At 38.2% G+C, this 16,589-nt stretch overlaps 1 protein-coding gene across 4 annotated transcripts in view; it reads right to left on the bottom strand.

The window, feature by feature from the left end:
* LOC127644134 (anoctamin-1-like) overlaps nt 1–13,177 on the bottom strand; it is a 66,668-nt gene extending 53,491 nt beyond the window's left edge. The window contains exon 1 of one of the 4 annotated variants that reach the window (XM_052127185.1): nt 13,096–13,177. Coding sequence is in view for 1 of the 4 variants with exons in the window: in XM_052127161.1 (XP_051983121.1) it covers nt 4,765–4,822 (58 nt within the window). In the remaining 3 variants the exon portion in view is untranslated. Of the gene's footprint in view, nt 1–4,764; nt 5,028–11,015; nt 11,123–13,095 lie in introns of those variants that run through there. The other 3 variants (XM_052127168.1, XM_052127161.1, XM_052127176.1) reach the window with 3 other exon arrangements.
* Nucleotides 13,178–16,589: the final 3,412 nt, after the last annotated feature.

Here is a 16,589-nt window from a genome sequence, read left to right as displayed (position 1 = left end):
AATACTTTAATAATTTTTAAACAAACAAAAAAATCTTGGCTATAAATCATTCTTACCGTAATGCAAAATTTCACATTATGCCACATTTCATTCTATGTTGTTGACCAATATTAATCATAAACTTTCCTCAAGAAATTCGAGATCTTCCCAAAGCAATACAACATAGAGAATAATACATAAGTAAAATAATAATAATAATAATAATAATAATAATAATAATAATAATGCAATGAAAATAAACACTTCTTGCAGAAAATAAAATAAATATAAACACTTCCTGTTTTATTTTAAATTTGTCAATTTAAAACAAAATTGTATAAAATGTATTATTTTATAAAATAATAATAACAATGTATAGCCGAATTAAAGGGGATGTCATGGCCCCCACAAAGCCCACCACTGAACATAGAGTCAGTCTGAGATTACATAAAGAGACAACTGAGACAGCCTAAATAGAAAGAAGAACTGTGGTGAATTCTCCAAGAAGCTTGAAACATCTTATCTGCCAACAATCAAGGAAAACGGTGTCCAGGTGTACCGAAAATTGATTTAGCTTTTTTTATGTTTTCTGGACATTGTATGACATAAAGTGATAAATGATGTCATTATTTTGAAGACATCACTATGCAACATTTTTCACAAGTGCCTAAATCTTTTGCACAGTACTAATATATATATATATATATATATATATGAAAACTGCATTTAGTGTTTACTTAGGATGCCTTTGTTTTATGTTATATCTCATTTGAAGATTAGTATTATAAATACACAAAAATAGAACAAATCAAGAAGGGGGCAAATACTTTTTCACAGAACTGTATCATCATATCACCCAGCCCCAATTCCACATTTGCCAACTTCAAACAAATACACGCATTATCGTTTGTAATAAGTACATTTAAAACTATCAAGTAATTCTGTAGTGTCAATAAAGAGTATTTTTCATAGGTCAATATAGCTTAAAAATGAACGTGGCAGTTCGTTAGAGATCAGAAAATGTATCAGTAATGACTTCCAACCCAAAAACAGAGCAACTGAAATCAGATAAATTCTATTTAAAAGGTGCTGAAAGTGATGCTAGTCGATTTGATGACTTCAGACAAATGTTCTTAGAAATACAGAAAATATTTACAGGTTTTATCTGTCATATCCACAGTAAAAGACACAAATGTAAGAATAAATAAAAAATGCATCCGTCTTTAAAAACTGCCAGCTCCCTAATGTGTGGGGGCCCCTGCACCCTGCAATTGGGTGTACAGTATATAGAGTGGTAAATAGAGATTGTAGAATAGAGGTGTTGTTTTCTGTAATTTGGCCTTCACTTCAATACTTTGCTTTATTTATTTAGCTTTGTGTTCCACTGCAATACACTGATTAGCCACAACATTAAAATGACTGACAGGTGTAAATAACATTTACAGGCACCTGTCAAAGGGTGTGGTATATTAGGCACCAAGTGAACAGTCAGTTCTTGAATTTTATGTGTTGGAAGCAGGAAAAATGGGCAAGCGTAAGGATCTGAGCGACTCTGACAAGGGCCAAATTGTGATGGATAGATGACTGGGTCAGAGCATCTCAAAAACAGTAGGTCTTGTGGGGTGTTCCCAATATGCAGTGGTTAGTAACTACCAAAAGTGGTCGAAGGAAGGACAACCGGTGAACCGGCAACAGGGTCATGGGCACCCAAGGCTTATTGATGCACGTGGGGAGCGAAAGCTAGCCAGTCTGGTAAAAACTTAATGCTGGCCATGATAGAAAGGTGTCAGAACACACAGTGCATTTCAGGTTGCTGCGTATGGGACTGCGTAGCCACAGACCGTTCAGAGTGCCCATGCTGACCCCTGTCCACAGACGAAAGTGCCTACAATGGGCACAATGGGTGATTGTCGGAACTGGACCATCTAGCAATGGAAGAAGGTGGACTGGTCTGATGAAACGTTGGGTCCTGGCATTCATGTGGATGCTAGTTAGACACATACCACCTACCTAAAAAATTGTTGCAGACAACGTACAACCCTTCATGGCAACGGTATTCCCTGATGGCAATGTCCTCATTCAACAGGATAATGCGACCTGCTACACTGCAAAAACATTTCAGGAATGGTTTGACTAACATGACAGAGTTCAAGGTGTTGAATTGGCCTCCAAATTCCCCAGATCTCAATCTGATTGAGCATCTGTGGGATGTGCTGGACCAACAAGTCCGATCCATGGAGGCCCCACCTCACAACTTACAGGACTTAAAGGATCTGCTGCTAACTTCTTGGTGCCAGATACAACAGGACACCTTCAGAGGTCTTGTGGAGTCCATGCCTCGATGGATCAAGAGTTGTTCTGGTGGCACGAGGGGGACCTACATGATATTAGGCAGGTGGTTTTATGTTGTGACTGATCGGAGTATTTTATGTTTATCTTTATAGATTCCAAAAGTACAACTCAGATACGCACCGATCTTCTACACAGCACGAGGCTCAAATTTCGAAATAAGATATTTTTATATCAGTTTTATTATCCCAATCAATAAAAGAATGAAATATTCAAAACACTGTGAAATGTTCAGAAAAATATCCCTTTCGTGTGGCAAAACACTTATTTCTTCATGAGCCTGACCATTTTTGAGAAATCAGTTTATGTAGTTAAATTAATAAACTGTAATAGCTCTCATGGCTGCTCATAATCATCATTTTAAAGTCTGTAAACCTGCGCTGCAATATCGTATGTAGTGCTTAAGTCTTTGCACGTGTTAATATTGTTATAATGAATATTGAATGCATTATTTATTGCACAGTTGTCCTTATTGCTTTCTGCTGCTCTGTTATTGGGATAATGGGGTTAATAGGAAAACACATTTTAAATGTGATTAATTAGTTTCATTACTTAATTTGATTATTCACACATTATGTTGTTGGGAGTTCAATACGAGGTTCAGTGAGACATATTGAATTTTATTTGCATTTTTGCATCTGTGCAGACAGGATGTTCAAAGCCTCTTGGAGAACTTGCAACAGTTCTTCTATTTATTTAGTCCCAATTGCTTCTGTCTCTTAGTCTGTGGTAATCCCAGACTGACTGGAGTGGTGGTGGTGTAGTGGGCTAAAGCGCATAACTGGTAATCAGAAGGTTGCTGGTTCGATCCCCACAGCCACCACCATTGTGTCCTTGACCAAGACACTTAACTCCAGGTTGTTCCGGGGGGATTGTCCCTGTAATAAGTGCACTGTAAGTCGCTTTGGATAAAAGCGTCTGCCAAATGCATAAATGTAAATGTAAAATGACTCAGAGGTTGAGATCGGGGCTCTGTGGGGGCCATAACGTCTGTTGTAGGGTTCCTTGCTCTTCTTCTATTCAGTGCTATTTGCAATGGGAATGTTGAAGACTAAAATTGATATTTCTTACTGATATAATTCAGAAGATTATCAAAATTAAATGTTTTGAGACAAATGTTTTTTGTAAAAAATATAGAGGCCTATGACTTTTGCACAGAACAGTATATACAGTATATAGCTTTTAAATGAACTTTTCGGTGATGCTAGGAGGGAAATGTCTGGATGAATATTCCTGCTAATAAGATGGGAGTTGGCATTTGAGCACATGAGCTCAAAAGAAACAGCAGCCAAGAGACTAGCCAAATTAGTTGTGACCAGATGATAATTTGTATATTAGTATAATGTGAACAGCTGTGAAACAGACCATACAGAAGAGGAAAGTGTTATTTAAGACAAGTGTATACTGAAGTAATGGCTGCAAACCCATGGCAGAAGTAGCTGTACCCTGCAGTCACGTATTTCCCATTTTTATTTTGTTTTGGTTGACAAATGCCTATTGAAATTTACAGGAAAGGTTCAGTATTCTGTCTCTAAAGTATTTCCATACGTTGAAAAATGTTGCACGATAACCAGGGCTGTAGCTGGGGTGAAAGGTGGTAACGATTCTAGGGGGCCCAAAGGAATAGGGGGCCCAACAACAAATAAAAACAGTATTATTTTAATACTAAAAGGGCCCAAAGCAATATATAGTCAGGGAGCCCAGAATTCCCTACTACATCCCTGACTTTAAACTATTTCTTCTAATCCACACTAAATCACTATAAACACACCAAATCTATGCTGCTTAGTGCAAAAGCCTCTGCAGTGAAAAATAGCTCAAGATACAGCTCGTCTCTCACAACGCCGTGAGAGGGCCCCCGCACATGTTCGGGGCCCCCACTTCACCACAGGGGCTGCGAGGGTGTCCCGACCTCTAGTGACCCAACGTGGGAAAATCCCCTCTGACAACTCGGGTATACATGCGCCGCCCACTCAAATCAGCATCTCTCTGCTCTCATCCTCAGGTAAAAGATGATGCTGCGATGGATTTTCCTCTTGTGCAATCATGCTTTCAGTCTGTGCGCAGCCTACGGGCAATGCGCGACTCCATTAGAAATAAGCTTTAAAAACCAAAGTACACTGCTTATCTACCTGATTTACCGAAACAGAATAATTTAAGTAGAAAATGCACGTTCTCTGACTCATATTAGTAACAATAGTTTTAACCGATTGCAGAATAAAGACCTGTTTAAAACAAAAGCCACATGCACTATTTGCAAGAATTAGATGCGCAATAAGGGTACGCATTAAACACACGTTAATAAAAAACGATAGCCAGGAAATCAGTCAATTAGTCAGTCAAAAAAACATTTTTTTTTAATATCTTAAGATCTTTTCCATTAAAACAATAAACGCACACTCGGAACACACCGAATAAACAACATGAGAAACTCACCAGATCCATCAGCATCCTCATCTTTCCTCGCAGTATTTACATCACCTTCACCCTTCATTTGCGCTTTATCTTGCTTACTAGGTGCAGTTGAAGTTGTGTCGTGTTCTCGGTGTGGCGCGAGACGGATATTCCTCCCCAATCGTTTGTAGAGTATTTACATAAACTCGACGAGAGCACTGGATACGTGCGCGCCTCTGCGAATGGGCTTTTCATCTCACCCACCAACCGTGGCTCCACACACATCTCTACATCACTGCAAACCTCACAACCAGTTGAATGCTCGGTTTATCTGATCCTGCATTTTAATATGGTGCCTGCGCTGTAAAAAAAAACAGCGCATATACCGCCTGATTTTCTCATGCACGCTCATAGAGACGTTATTCTCTCTCAATTTACAGAGACATTTTCATGGGGCCATGCAGTCATCGCTCTAAGGGTAGGTTTAAATGTAGTTATTTAAAGGTGTACTCAGTAATTTTCCCCATTACAAAAGTTTGACTTCTTTTTACCTAAAGAAATTAATTGTAATTTTAAAACATACGTAAAAATCATGACCACTCACATGAGGACTCTAGTCATATCAGTAACCTTATAAAAGCCGTTTTATTCTACATGGGGAGGGGCGCCCTCATGGGGGCTGCCATTTTAGAATCACATGACCAGTTGAATACTACTCTCTTAATCTCAGCATCCATCTTGTTATTGGACAACTTCACTCTTGGATTAAATTAATCATGGCTGATCATCATCTGTAACTGAAAACGGTTGATTTTGTATGATGCTGCATCCACACCACTAGGTGTCACTGTAAGGCCAAGATGACACAACAAAAAGTTACTGAGTGCACCTTTATTTCCCTTACAAAAATTCTCCATGCTGGTTTTCACCAAAAAAGGCTACTTCAAGTAGCTAATTGTTAATAAAATACTAACTTGGAAGCAACCACTGTATGCATAAATAAATAGGCTAAATTCAATAAATAAATGTTTCTGAACACTTCAAAAGGTGCCGTTGACACCAAACGCATTTTTACGGCCATCTGCGCTCTTTTTCAAAACACTATAACGACAGGACTTATTTGACCGTTGAGCCGCAGTTTTTAAACAGTAGTTTGACTTTTCGTTTACTAAAACGTGTCTGTGCTTACTAAAATGTGAAACAATGCCCCCAGTGGCACGTGTGAGCTCCATTTTCTGTATGAAATGTCCACAGAGGGGCGAAAAAGTGAGTTGTGAAGCGAGTGTTTTTTCTTCATCTGTCCAGGCTGTTAGCAGTGAAGAATGACTATTTTATAAACTGTATCCCACAACCACAAACCTAAACCTATATACAGTGCAGTCAAAACGCAACCTCTTAAATCACGCTTATCACAGAGTATGCTAACACGGTTTCAATGTGGGATCCCAACGCATGTCTCCCATGCTGTTGACATAACATGCTTCCGATCATGCCACAGGAGAAGGTAAACATGCTGGTGAAGAGATTCAAGCCCATCCATCACAGCCTCATTTTAATTTCCATCAAAAACGAGAGGTGGCGCTACTCTGAACAATACCACTCAGTGCCACTCCACTCATGGCACTTAATTGTTTTTAAATGAATATACTAGAGGAGAACGTCCGGCCATCAGTCCGTGAGTTGAAGCTCAAGCACAACTGGATTATGCAGCAAGACAATGATCCAAGGCATAGGAGTCAGCCCACCTCTGAATGGCTCAAAAGAAGCTAAATTTAAGTTTGTAGTGGCCTAGTCAAAGTCCTGACTTGAACAGGGGATTTTCTAGGACTTGAGGAGGCTTCGGGGCTTAGCCCGGCCCCATTTAAGTGGGTGTTGCTTTAGGTGACCCCCCCCCGCCCGCCCCCCGCCCATCTATTTTAAATAAACACTCTCTACCTTTATGTTTTTCTGCACTCTGGCACCTTACTTACAATGAAAGTACAGTGATTCCCACAGGATTTTGAGAGACTATGGCGGGGTGGACATCAGATCCTCTTGGGGGGTTCGGGGTATGCTCACCCTTTAGAAAATGTTGTACATTTTAAAGTTAAATACTTAAATCTGGTGCGCTTTGAGAGCAAAATTAAGAGGCTAGTGTTGTGCTCTTGAAAACAGTTTTGTGCTCTTAAAGCTGCAGTAGGCAACTTTGAAATAAATTGAATTGTGAGAAACAGCGCCTCCAATTCTTCCCCATATACATGATGCTCTTCACCACCAGCCAGGGTTTAATTGACAGAGCCAAGGCCTGCCTCGCCAAAAGTGATTGGCTAAAATATGCTGGATTGACACTACCCGACCCACAATGTTCACCCAGAGCTAGAGTCTGTGGTGCTAACTAATCTCTCACAGGGCCTCATTTAACTTCCTCATCTGGGGTTTGACATCTCTTAAAATATTTTTGTATGCTCATTCTGAAAAGCAGGGTAAAAACTAGGGATGTCAGTTTCAGCTTTTTATTTTTAATGTTACCTCAGACTGCTAACGATAGCTAGCTAGTGAAGCTATAAGTAGTGTAACGTAATGCAAATTAACCTAGTGATGCTAACGTTAATTTACGTTAATCATCATGATTGTAACTTCGGCAATAATATTATCTGTTTGCTCTTGTACACGGAGTGTTTGGTGTAGTGTATAAATGCAGTGTATACATTTAATGTTAGTTAATGTTAATTACCTCAAAGATTTCCTCCGCAACCAAATAACATTAGACAGATCCAGGAATACTCTAGTGCTGATACCTGCGAGTGTGTTTGAGCACGTGAGTTTACAGCAGCGGGTGAGGAGCTGACTGGCGCAGGAGAGTTATTATGAGACTGAGAAGTGCAAAAATATTTTAGATGAGAAGTGTAAAAATGTTTTTGGTTCATTATGAGACTGTGGCGGGGCAAATGAGACTGTGGTGGGATGCCAGAGTCTAGTCAATTAATGGGAAACAACGAAGTACATGTGTTGTTCAATGGAAATTTCAATGTGTACCTCAAAAATGGCTAATTTCCTGATTTATCATTAAACATAACAGAGTTCAAAACAGTGCTACTATGAATGCAAACTTTAATACAGTGAAAAATACACTATTAGCATAACATAAATATATATAAATAAATATATTTATATATATATATATAAAATAAATCCCGGCCGGACGCATTTTTAAAGTCCGAAAAAGATGTCTGGGAAAAAGAGGACGTATGATCACCCTACATTTGGACATCCTTGACCAGCCCACAAGTTTAAAAACATTAAGCTAAACTTGTAGGTAACATCATTAAATCCTCACCATTACTCTTCTTTTTGATAAAGGCTGCATTGCTTTTTTCTTGACGTTACCTTTTTCCTCCAGAGTGACACAAGCTGTCTCTCTCAAGTCGTGGGAGGCGCAGGGGGAGGGTGTCATGTGACATAAACTTCAAACAAAATGTAGCAATATTAGTGCGAGTAGCCTATGATCTTCAAAGACCTGCGAGACATGAAGATTAATACATATTCATACAGAAATATTTTTGTTGATGTTGTTGAGCTGCACCTAAATTTGTGTTGCCTACATTTAAAATTACATTCGGGGCTACAGTCAAAACATTCGGGGCTGAAGCCCCGGAAAAATGACCTGTCGATACCAATGGACTTGAACCCGATTGAGATGCTGTGCCAGGACCTTAAAATGGGCAGTTCATGCTTGAAAACCCTCCAACATGGTAAAACTAAAGCAGTTCTGCAAAGAAGAGTGGGCCAAAGAACAGTATATATATATATATATATATATACACACACATTTGAAAAATGTATTTTGTGTTAACTCAGGTTGCCTTTGTTTTATGTTAGTTTGAAAATTTACAACAATAAGTATGAAAAATACACAAAAATAAAAGATCAGGAAGGGGCCAATACTTTTTCACAGCACTGTAACTGTCTTTTTTATATGCCATTGTATTAGTATTACTATTTATGGCAACCTAAGCTCAACATGACTGATGAAACTGGTGATACATCAAGTCGCCTCTTCAATATTTATCTTCTGTATTGGACAGAAATGAAACTATCATTGCTTTGAAGTAATGTAAAAAGAAAAGAGTTCCCTTCTGACTCAGAACACTCAACACTGCATCACCAAGCTGTCACTAAGGGGAGTGTCCTTTACACAACCTAGTTGAAACCTTTCTACAATAACGGCAATTCTAAAATTGGCTATGGTGTTTTAGCCCTTTTAGGCGTAAAGGTGTCCGGTATAAAAGCGGGCGTGTAAACACCATTCCTCAGAATTTTCTTCCTTCAAGACAGTGATTCATCTCTCATCTAGAAGCCTTCTACTACTTCGCCTTCGACATACATGAGTCAGCAGTCGGGATCTTCATTGCTATGAGAAGACTCGCCGCTCCCCTGTAGTGTTCCGGCAAACACTTACTTCGCCTCTCTGCTTGACATTTCGACTGGAGAACAGGCCGCATCGACATCCTGATTCCCCGCAGCACTTCGGCAGGAGTTTTGTATCTTTATAAGTTATTGTGATGCGCCCTCCCGCCCGACTCTTTTGTCACTCCTCAGTGCTGAATCAAGTGCCGTGTGCCATGGCATGCCTAACCCCAAGGGCGCATGACCATCACTATATGTCGCCGCTGTTTATCTACTCTAGCACCTTGGACAGCTCCTGCCTTCTACCAGCAAGGTGACATGCTGGGGCAGATTTCCAGGCAGAAATTCGTGGTAATGAGACGTTGTGTAAACTGGCCACACTACAGACTCGGAGTTCTTTGTGGTGCGAACGATGCGCTCTTGTACCTCAGTCAGAAAATTCGGAGAAATGGTGTTTGCGTGCCCGGTGTTTGCGTGGACAGCTTTGCGTCTAAAATGCCGGGGCTTAAACACCATAGCCAATTTTAGAATTGGTGTTATTGTAGAAAGGTTTCAACTAGGTTGTGTAGAAGGACACTCCCCCATAGCATCAGCTTTGTGAACAGAAGGTTACATACGCAACCAAGACGTTTTCCTGTTATGGTTTAATACACTAACGTCGGTGTTTATCAATCACCTCTCTGCAATATTTTAGAAATAGACTATAATAAAAATAAGACCATTAAATAAAGAAATTAAGAAAAATAACAAAAAAAAACAATGGAAAAATCTGATTCTGCTCAATTATACCCTTAAATCAGAATCAGAAAAAGCTTTATTGCAAAGTACGTTTTTTACGCATACAAGGAATTTGTTTTGGTGTTGTAGGCGCGTGTCACACATTCTCTAAATATAAGAAAGTTAAGAGAAACAAGTATTAAAATATAAGCAATATAAATATGTCCACACAGTATATATTAAAAGTAAGAATACAAATAAAAGACAGCAGTACAGCAGAGTAAGTACAGCGGCACGTAGAGCCAGAGGTGGAGTGTGGAGAGTGTTATTATGAATGCTATTGTTATTTAAAATAGCATTTAAATAAAAACATCTTAAGTTCTTTAGAATGTAACACACAAAACTTCCTGAAACGTTCTGGAACCTAAATAGAACGTTCCTAAAATGTTTAAATGGGTTTGCCAAATAACAATCAATGGGAATTCTATACTAACACAAACACTTCGCTGGTTCATGCATTAATGGCTTAATTAATTATGGGTTTTAAAGCAGAATTGAAGTAACCCATTTTTGTGATATTTGGCTGGAACTACGGTATGGTTATGGCGCATCTTTGTTTGGGTTTGTCCGTTCAATTCGTTTATAATTGGAGTAAAAACAGAAAATATTTTTTAGCTATACGGACTTATAGGCATATAAATGATGTAGCCTCACATTTTGTAAGGCATATCTCCCATTTCAGTTGCCTAAACAATAATATTTCTATTACTCCGCCTGTATGGATAATTAAACGGACATATATCTACGATTGTCTAATCACAGTGATTGATAGTGATCACCTGAACTAATCAGAGTATGGAAATCCTTACAATGATGAACAGCTGAAACACGCATTAAGTTTCGCACTGTGCATTTTACTTCTTGTAAATTAGCTATTTATCTCGTCGCCTGTTTCGAGATCGGACTATATTTGTTGATGAAAGCAAGAATGCCATTAAACAAGTTTAAATTATATGAACGAGCATCAATCAATCATGAGCGAGAAAGAGTTCTTATGCTGGATATCTATCGTTAATGTCGGTAACTTACTCGTAAATTAAGACTCAAAAGACGCATACTGTAATTGACCAGTGTCACGTCGGAACTTCAAAAGAGATGTTAGAGATGGTTTAAGAAAATGTTCCTCTTACGTTTGCTGCATCAGGCAGGAAATCACATCAGCTCCGCTTCCTTCGACTGACGGGCTGCTCACCTGGTACCACACTTTGGTGCGACTTAACCCTTTAAAGTGCCATACTTCTAGTATAAACCTTATAGGTTGATCGACCAAGTGTAACGTATAGCCTCTGCGTGGAAGGCGCGTGCATAGCGCTGAAATGACGTATTCAAATGCGTGTCCCTGTCTTTATCAGTCGATATCCTGGATGTGTGCAGCCGACTCTGTAAAACCTCGTTTTAATGTTTTAATGACCGGGTTAAGCGTTTTCTTCAAGGCTTGCACACTGTAGAAAACACAAGTACATACTTTTACCTGTCTTGAACTTGTGTCAAGCCTCTGCAACACTTTGTCTCCTGCAAACTTTTAAAAGCATTGTTTCTTTTCTGACTTTGGCAGATAATAATGATTAATTGTGGCATGTAGTCTGTAATATTTATGGCACCCTTTCAGTCCTACAAATTTTACTCATAACCAGCATTGGTCTCTTCTTTCTTTTCTATAAATGTTGTTGGTATAGATGTATTTCAACGCATTTAAATTACATAACAAAATTAAATATAATTGAAAAGTAATCTTGAATAAATTATTATATATATATATATATATATATATATATATATATATATATATATATATATATATATATATATATATATATTACTATTAATTTAATTTTGTCAGACATAATTTTATGGAATTGTGTCATGAGATTCAAAGGTGTAAATAAAAAATAAATTACTTTTTTTTTTTTGTTTTTTTTTATGTACATTGACATAACCAAAGTGTATTTAAGATTGAGGGTGACAAAAAGTAAAAGTTGAAGAATCTGTCATAAAAACAAACAAACACATTGATTGATTGTCATAAGAAACATTGATTGACCACTTTTCTGAATATTGGGATGGAAGGAATAATGGAAGTGAATGGGGCACATTTTTAAGGGGTTAATGGCATAAAAAAGTATCACAGTTTTAGGCATTACATCGTCATGGCAATGAAGTTGGATATACTGTAACTGAACACAGAAAAGATTAGTAATCGATTTTATGACACTAAAATAATGTTAAAACCATTATTGTTCACATCTTGTGGCTATACCTTGAAACTGTGAGTTATTTTATGTTTACAGATTGGCCCCATTCACTTCCATTGTAAATGCCTCACTGTAAACCTGTGAGTTTTGCTTTTTTTTTTTTTTTGGACAAGTAAAAATGTATTTTTGTGATAATCAACATTATGCCACAAATGCTGGCGATTGAGCTTAACTTGTATTGAACCCGGAATATTCCTTTAAAGCCCTTTACCTTTCTGTATTGAGTTAAGTTTTATTTATTTATTTTATTATTTAACTAATTTAAATGTATTTATTTCTTTATTGGTACAGTATGTGCTGTCACATTACTCCAAATACAGCATAACAGATACACCCATTGTCTAACAGTGGCAAATCAAACCACAAGTTCCAAAATGCCCACGGCTCTGAGGGTTGTGCCACATAACAGTTATTATGAGAATGCATGTTGAGTTTCCCTCTGATCCATACATCACATTTACGCATACAGTGCTGCACACTACTCCCGTATGATGAACTTATTTAAAAGTATGCTGCTTAACCTGGTGCAAAAGATTAAGTATTCATCTCTGCTTGCCATTTACCTCTCTTTTATGTTGTGGCTAACCTTGCTAGGTGTCCTAGCTAGCCACAGGTGTTCATCACACTATGTAAATGTTTCACTAAGTTTGTCAATCAGAAAATCTCCAAGTACTTTGTCTTCATTTTGACTATTATATATATATATATATATATATATATATATATATATATATAAGGTTTATGGTAGGAGGAAGGGTTATGTTGATTTGAAACTCAAAAGAGCATTAACCTTAAATACCTCATCTGACTGGGAGAACATTTAACTCATTTTTAGTGCCACACAGTGGACATGTCACCTGGGAACAGCCGCGATACGTCGAAGGAAGAGCGCAATTTAAAGTGGTCAAGGTCATGTCATTTTCCTTATCTTTGTGAAATATATAAGATATCTCTTTACCTGCTGGTTGCATCATCTCAAAGCTGGATCTCTCTATGACCTCTCTTCCCTCCTCTTCTTTTGATCAAAACTTCTTCTGACTCACTGAGAAGTGAAATCCAGTCCACAGAAAGATACACTGTCTTCCATGCATGTGTAAATGTGTGGATGCTGGACTGCTAGTCCCTCAGCCCGAGTGGGCATTGTCAGCCCTTGGTGGGATAAATGTGATGATTTTGAACTACCCTCCCTTCTACCATAAACAGATCATCATGAAGAACCAGTAAATCAGTGTTATGTAACAGTAAAGGGTTGGTCAACTAACAATGTGTCTTTCCAGTTCAGTGAAACACCCCCCAACCCCCACCCCCAAAAAGCTTCCTTTTGATCCAAATTACTTTCTTTTTTATTTTGTTCACACTGCACTTTTCCATAGAACAAGAGCACTTAGTGACTAGTTCTGTCAAGCTGAAAAAAGGACAAAAAGGCACCACAAAAGTATTCCATATGATTATACTCTATGTTCAAAGTTGTCTTTAGCCATACAATAGCTTTGTGTGAGGAACAGTCTAAAATGTAAGTTGTATTTCGCTAAAAATCTTTCAATCAGGGCTGAGTTTGCCTAAAGCATGGTGAGCTTGAAGTGATAGTTCACCCAAAAATGAAAATTCTCTCATCATTTACTCACCCTCATGCCATCCTAGATGTGTATGACTTTCTTTATTCTGCAAAATACAAACAAAGATTTTTAGAAGAATATCTCAGCTCTATAGGTCCATACAATGCAAGTGAATGGGTGCCAAAGTTTTAAGCTCCAAAAAGAGAATGCATTTTGCCAAAAACAAAAGTAAAATGTGAAAGTGGATAGTAATAGTAAAAAAGGACTTAAATATTTAACTGTTTCTCACCCACAGCTATCATATCACTTTAGAAGACATGGATTTAACCACTGGAGTCTTGTGGATTACATTTATGCTGCATTTATGTGCATTTTGGCGCTTCAAAATTGTGGCACCCATTGACTTGCATTGTATGCTTCGTGTTGGACTCCACTGCTACGTGTCTGAGTGTTGATGACTAAATGCAGCCGGTGCCAGTCAAACATCACTTCAGTCTATTATGATGGACTTCAGAGGATAAAATGATGCCAACTCCAACCATAAGATATGGGATACTTCATACGCCATTGTCTGAACCTTGGACTTAGGATGGACCCCTCCAAACCTCACCGAAATTACCAGCCAGGTTGAACTGCGATGCTCCTCACTGATCTCTGCCTGCATCACCTTGGTCTATTGATGGACTCCACTCTTGAAATGGAATACATAGACTATCAATTAATTGCCAACAAAAGCCTCATCAGCCAATTAACAAAGGACAATTCATATATGTGAACTTCTGCAGTTAATCCAGGATGGACTTCTAAGACTTTAGTCATTAATCTTACAGTTCATACAAAATCGATGTTTAAACACTGACACTTAACCCTTACTTGGTTGAATAATTTTAAACCATGACTTGCACTGCACATAAATTACTAATATTGGCATTATATTCATGATGTTAGCCAGAGGGGAACTGGCCCCCACCACAGTGAGTCTGGTTTCTAAAGCACAGTGTGCTAAAGCACATAACTGGTAATCAGAGGGTCGCTGGTTTGATCCCCACAGCCACCACCATTGTGTCCTTAAGCAAGGCACTTAACTCCAGGTTGCTCCGGGGGGATTGTCCCTGTAATAAGTGCACTGTAAGTCGCTTTGAATAAAAGCGTCTGCCAAATGCATAAATGTAAATGTAAATTATTTCTACAATCTGTTTAGGCTTATGATGCGTTTGGGGAATGCAGCCCTGTTCTGTTGCTTTCAAATCTCATTTGCGCTTGCGCAACACCACTTTTGACCTCACTGAGCACGTTTACACGATCTTACAGGGTTATCCTTTATAAGCCGACAACATGTAAGGTCATGTAAATGCCTTCAACGGTGTTCATTAATCCGGGTAAGGTCATAAACGGTTTAAGTATAAACCTACACATGTAGATTTTTGTCCATAATCCTGATTTCGTGTTGCATGCAAACACCTCTACCCACATTGTGTCCGCATGACTTAGTTTTGACATCAAAGCAGAGAAGAACCCCTTGATTTCATGTTTCATGTAAACGTGATTTTCTTGCGATGATGGAATTTTTGAAAAATCTGATTTTTGGACGTTATCAACGTATTGGTGTGCTCAAAGACACTAAATGCCATTGGTCCTCAAATGTCTCATAACCAAACGATATGCAGCAAGTTCGAATATGCATAAGCGCATTTTACTAGGACAAGTCCTAGTGTAATTGTAAATGTTAGAATTTCCAAATGGTGACAAAGAGTGAAATGCTTCATTCACAAATTTTCAAGTAATTCTGTTGATCAGCAAACGTCCCTCTCTATGCTCTCGTGCTAAACAGATGCCCAGTTTTAAAACGCAAAAGCTTTCCATGTCACTTTATATGGCAGCTTGATGCTACTGGACCAGTAAGTATGTAAACTTTATCTTGCAATACACCCAAACCAAAGAAAACATGATTTTGTTTGAGTTTTCACAAGAGGAGTGATACTATATTTAAATCTCTAATCCTGTTCTCACAGTTTATGACAAACATTTGTGGTTGGAATCTCTGCTGCGTGATTCAGGATCTGATAAAGCAGGGAAGATGATGACTAAAGTATGTTTTAGAAGAAAAAAAACCAAAAACTATTTCCCCTGGGACTGCAGCAACAACAGGGTCACAAAGCTCCACCACCATTTCCTTTTAGTCAAAAACTTTGTCCTGACTTTTGAACCTAGGCCCTCCATGGTTGTGCTGACATATCCCTTGACCATCTAGCCCCATGTTTATTTCCTCCCTTAACAACACAGACACTTGAACATTTGGCCTAACTCCTCTCAGCCCAGAATAACTGGATAACTAAATATATCTGAGTGTGAGCGTTTCTGAAGAAAATGTATGGGATGCTTGCCCTGCAAACTTTCCACCACAATGCTAAGATGTTCTGAGTGTTTTTTTAGAGCATCTCAATTCGGTTGATAGGTGCTTGCTTAATGGCCGCCTAAGTCAAATATTCTGGTCCCTAGATATTGCTTGGTTTCCTCGTCCAGTACAAGTCTATGTGTTAAAGTTTTCCCATATTACGCACAATGTTATACTTTTAAGTTTTAAAGCAATATTACTGTAATCTTTACTTTACCTCACAAATCTTCTTTACTCCGGCATATCCAGTCTCACACACCGCAGGCCGCAATATTTATGGACTGGCTCCTCTTCAAAACACTGCTTATTTCAGTATTTATGAACTGGCCCCATTCACTTCCATTGCTCACTAACCACTTTTTTTATTGACCAAGGTTTTTTTTTAATTTTGTTGTAGAAGTAATCCACCAGAATTGTTAAATTCATTTCGATTTCTTCCTGAAATAAACTAAACAATAAATTAAATCAATTAAAGGAATATTTCAGGTAAAAAAAAAAACC

This window comes from Xyrauchen texanus, chromosome 1, assembly GCF_025860055.1.
Source record: "Xyrauchen texanus isolate HMW12.3.18 chromosome 1, RBS_HiC_50CHRs, whole genome shotgun sequence".
In the NCBI taxonomy this organism is placed as follows: domain Eukaryota; kingdom Metazoa; phylum Chordata; class Actinopteri; order Cypriniformes; family Catostomidae; genus Xyrauchen; species Xyrauchen texanus.
This window is presented reverse-complemented; position numbering and strand designations above follow the sequence as displayed.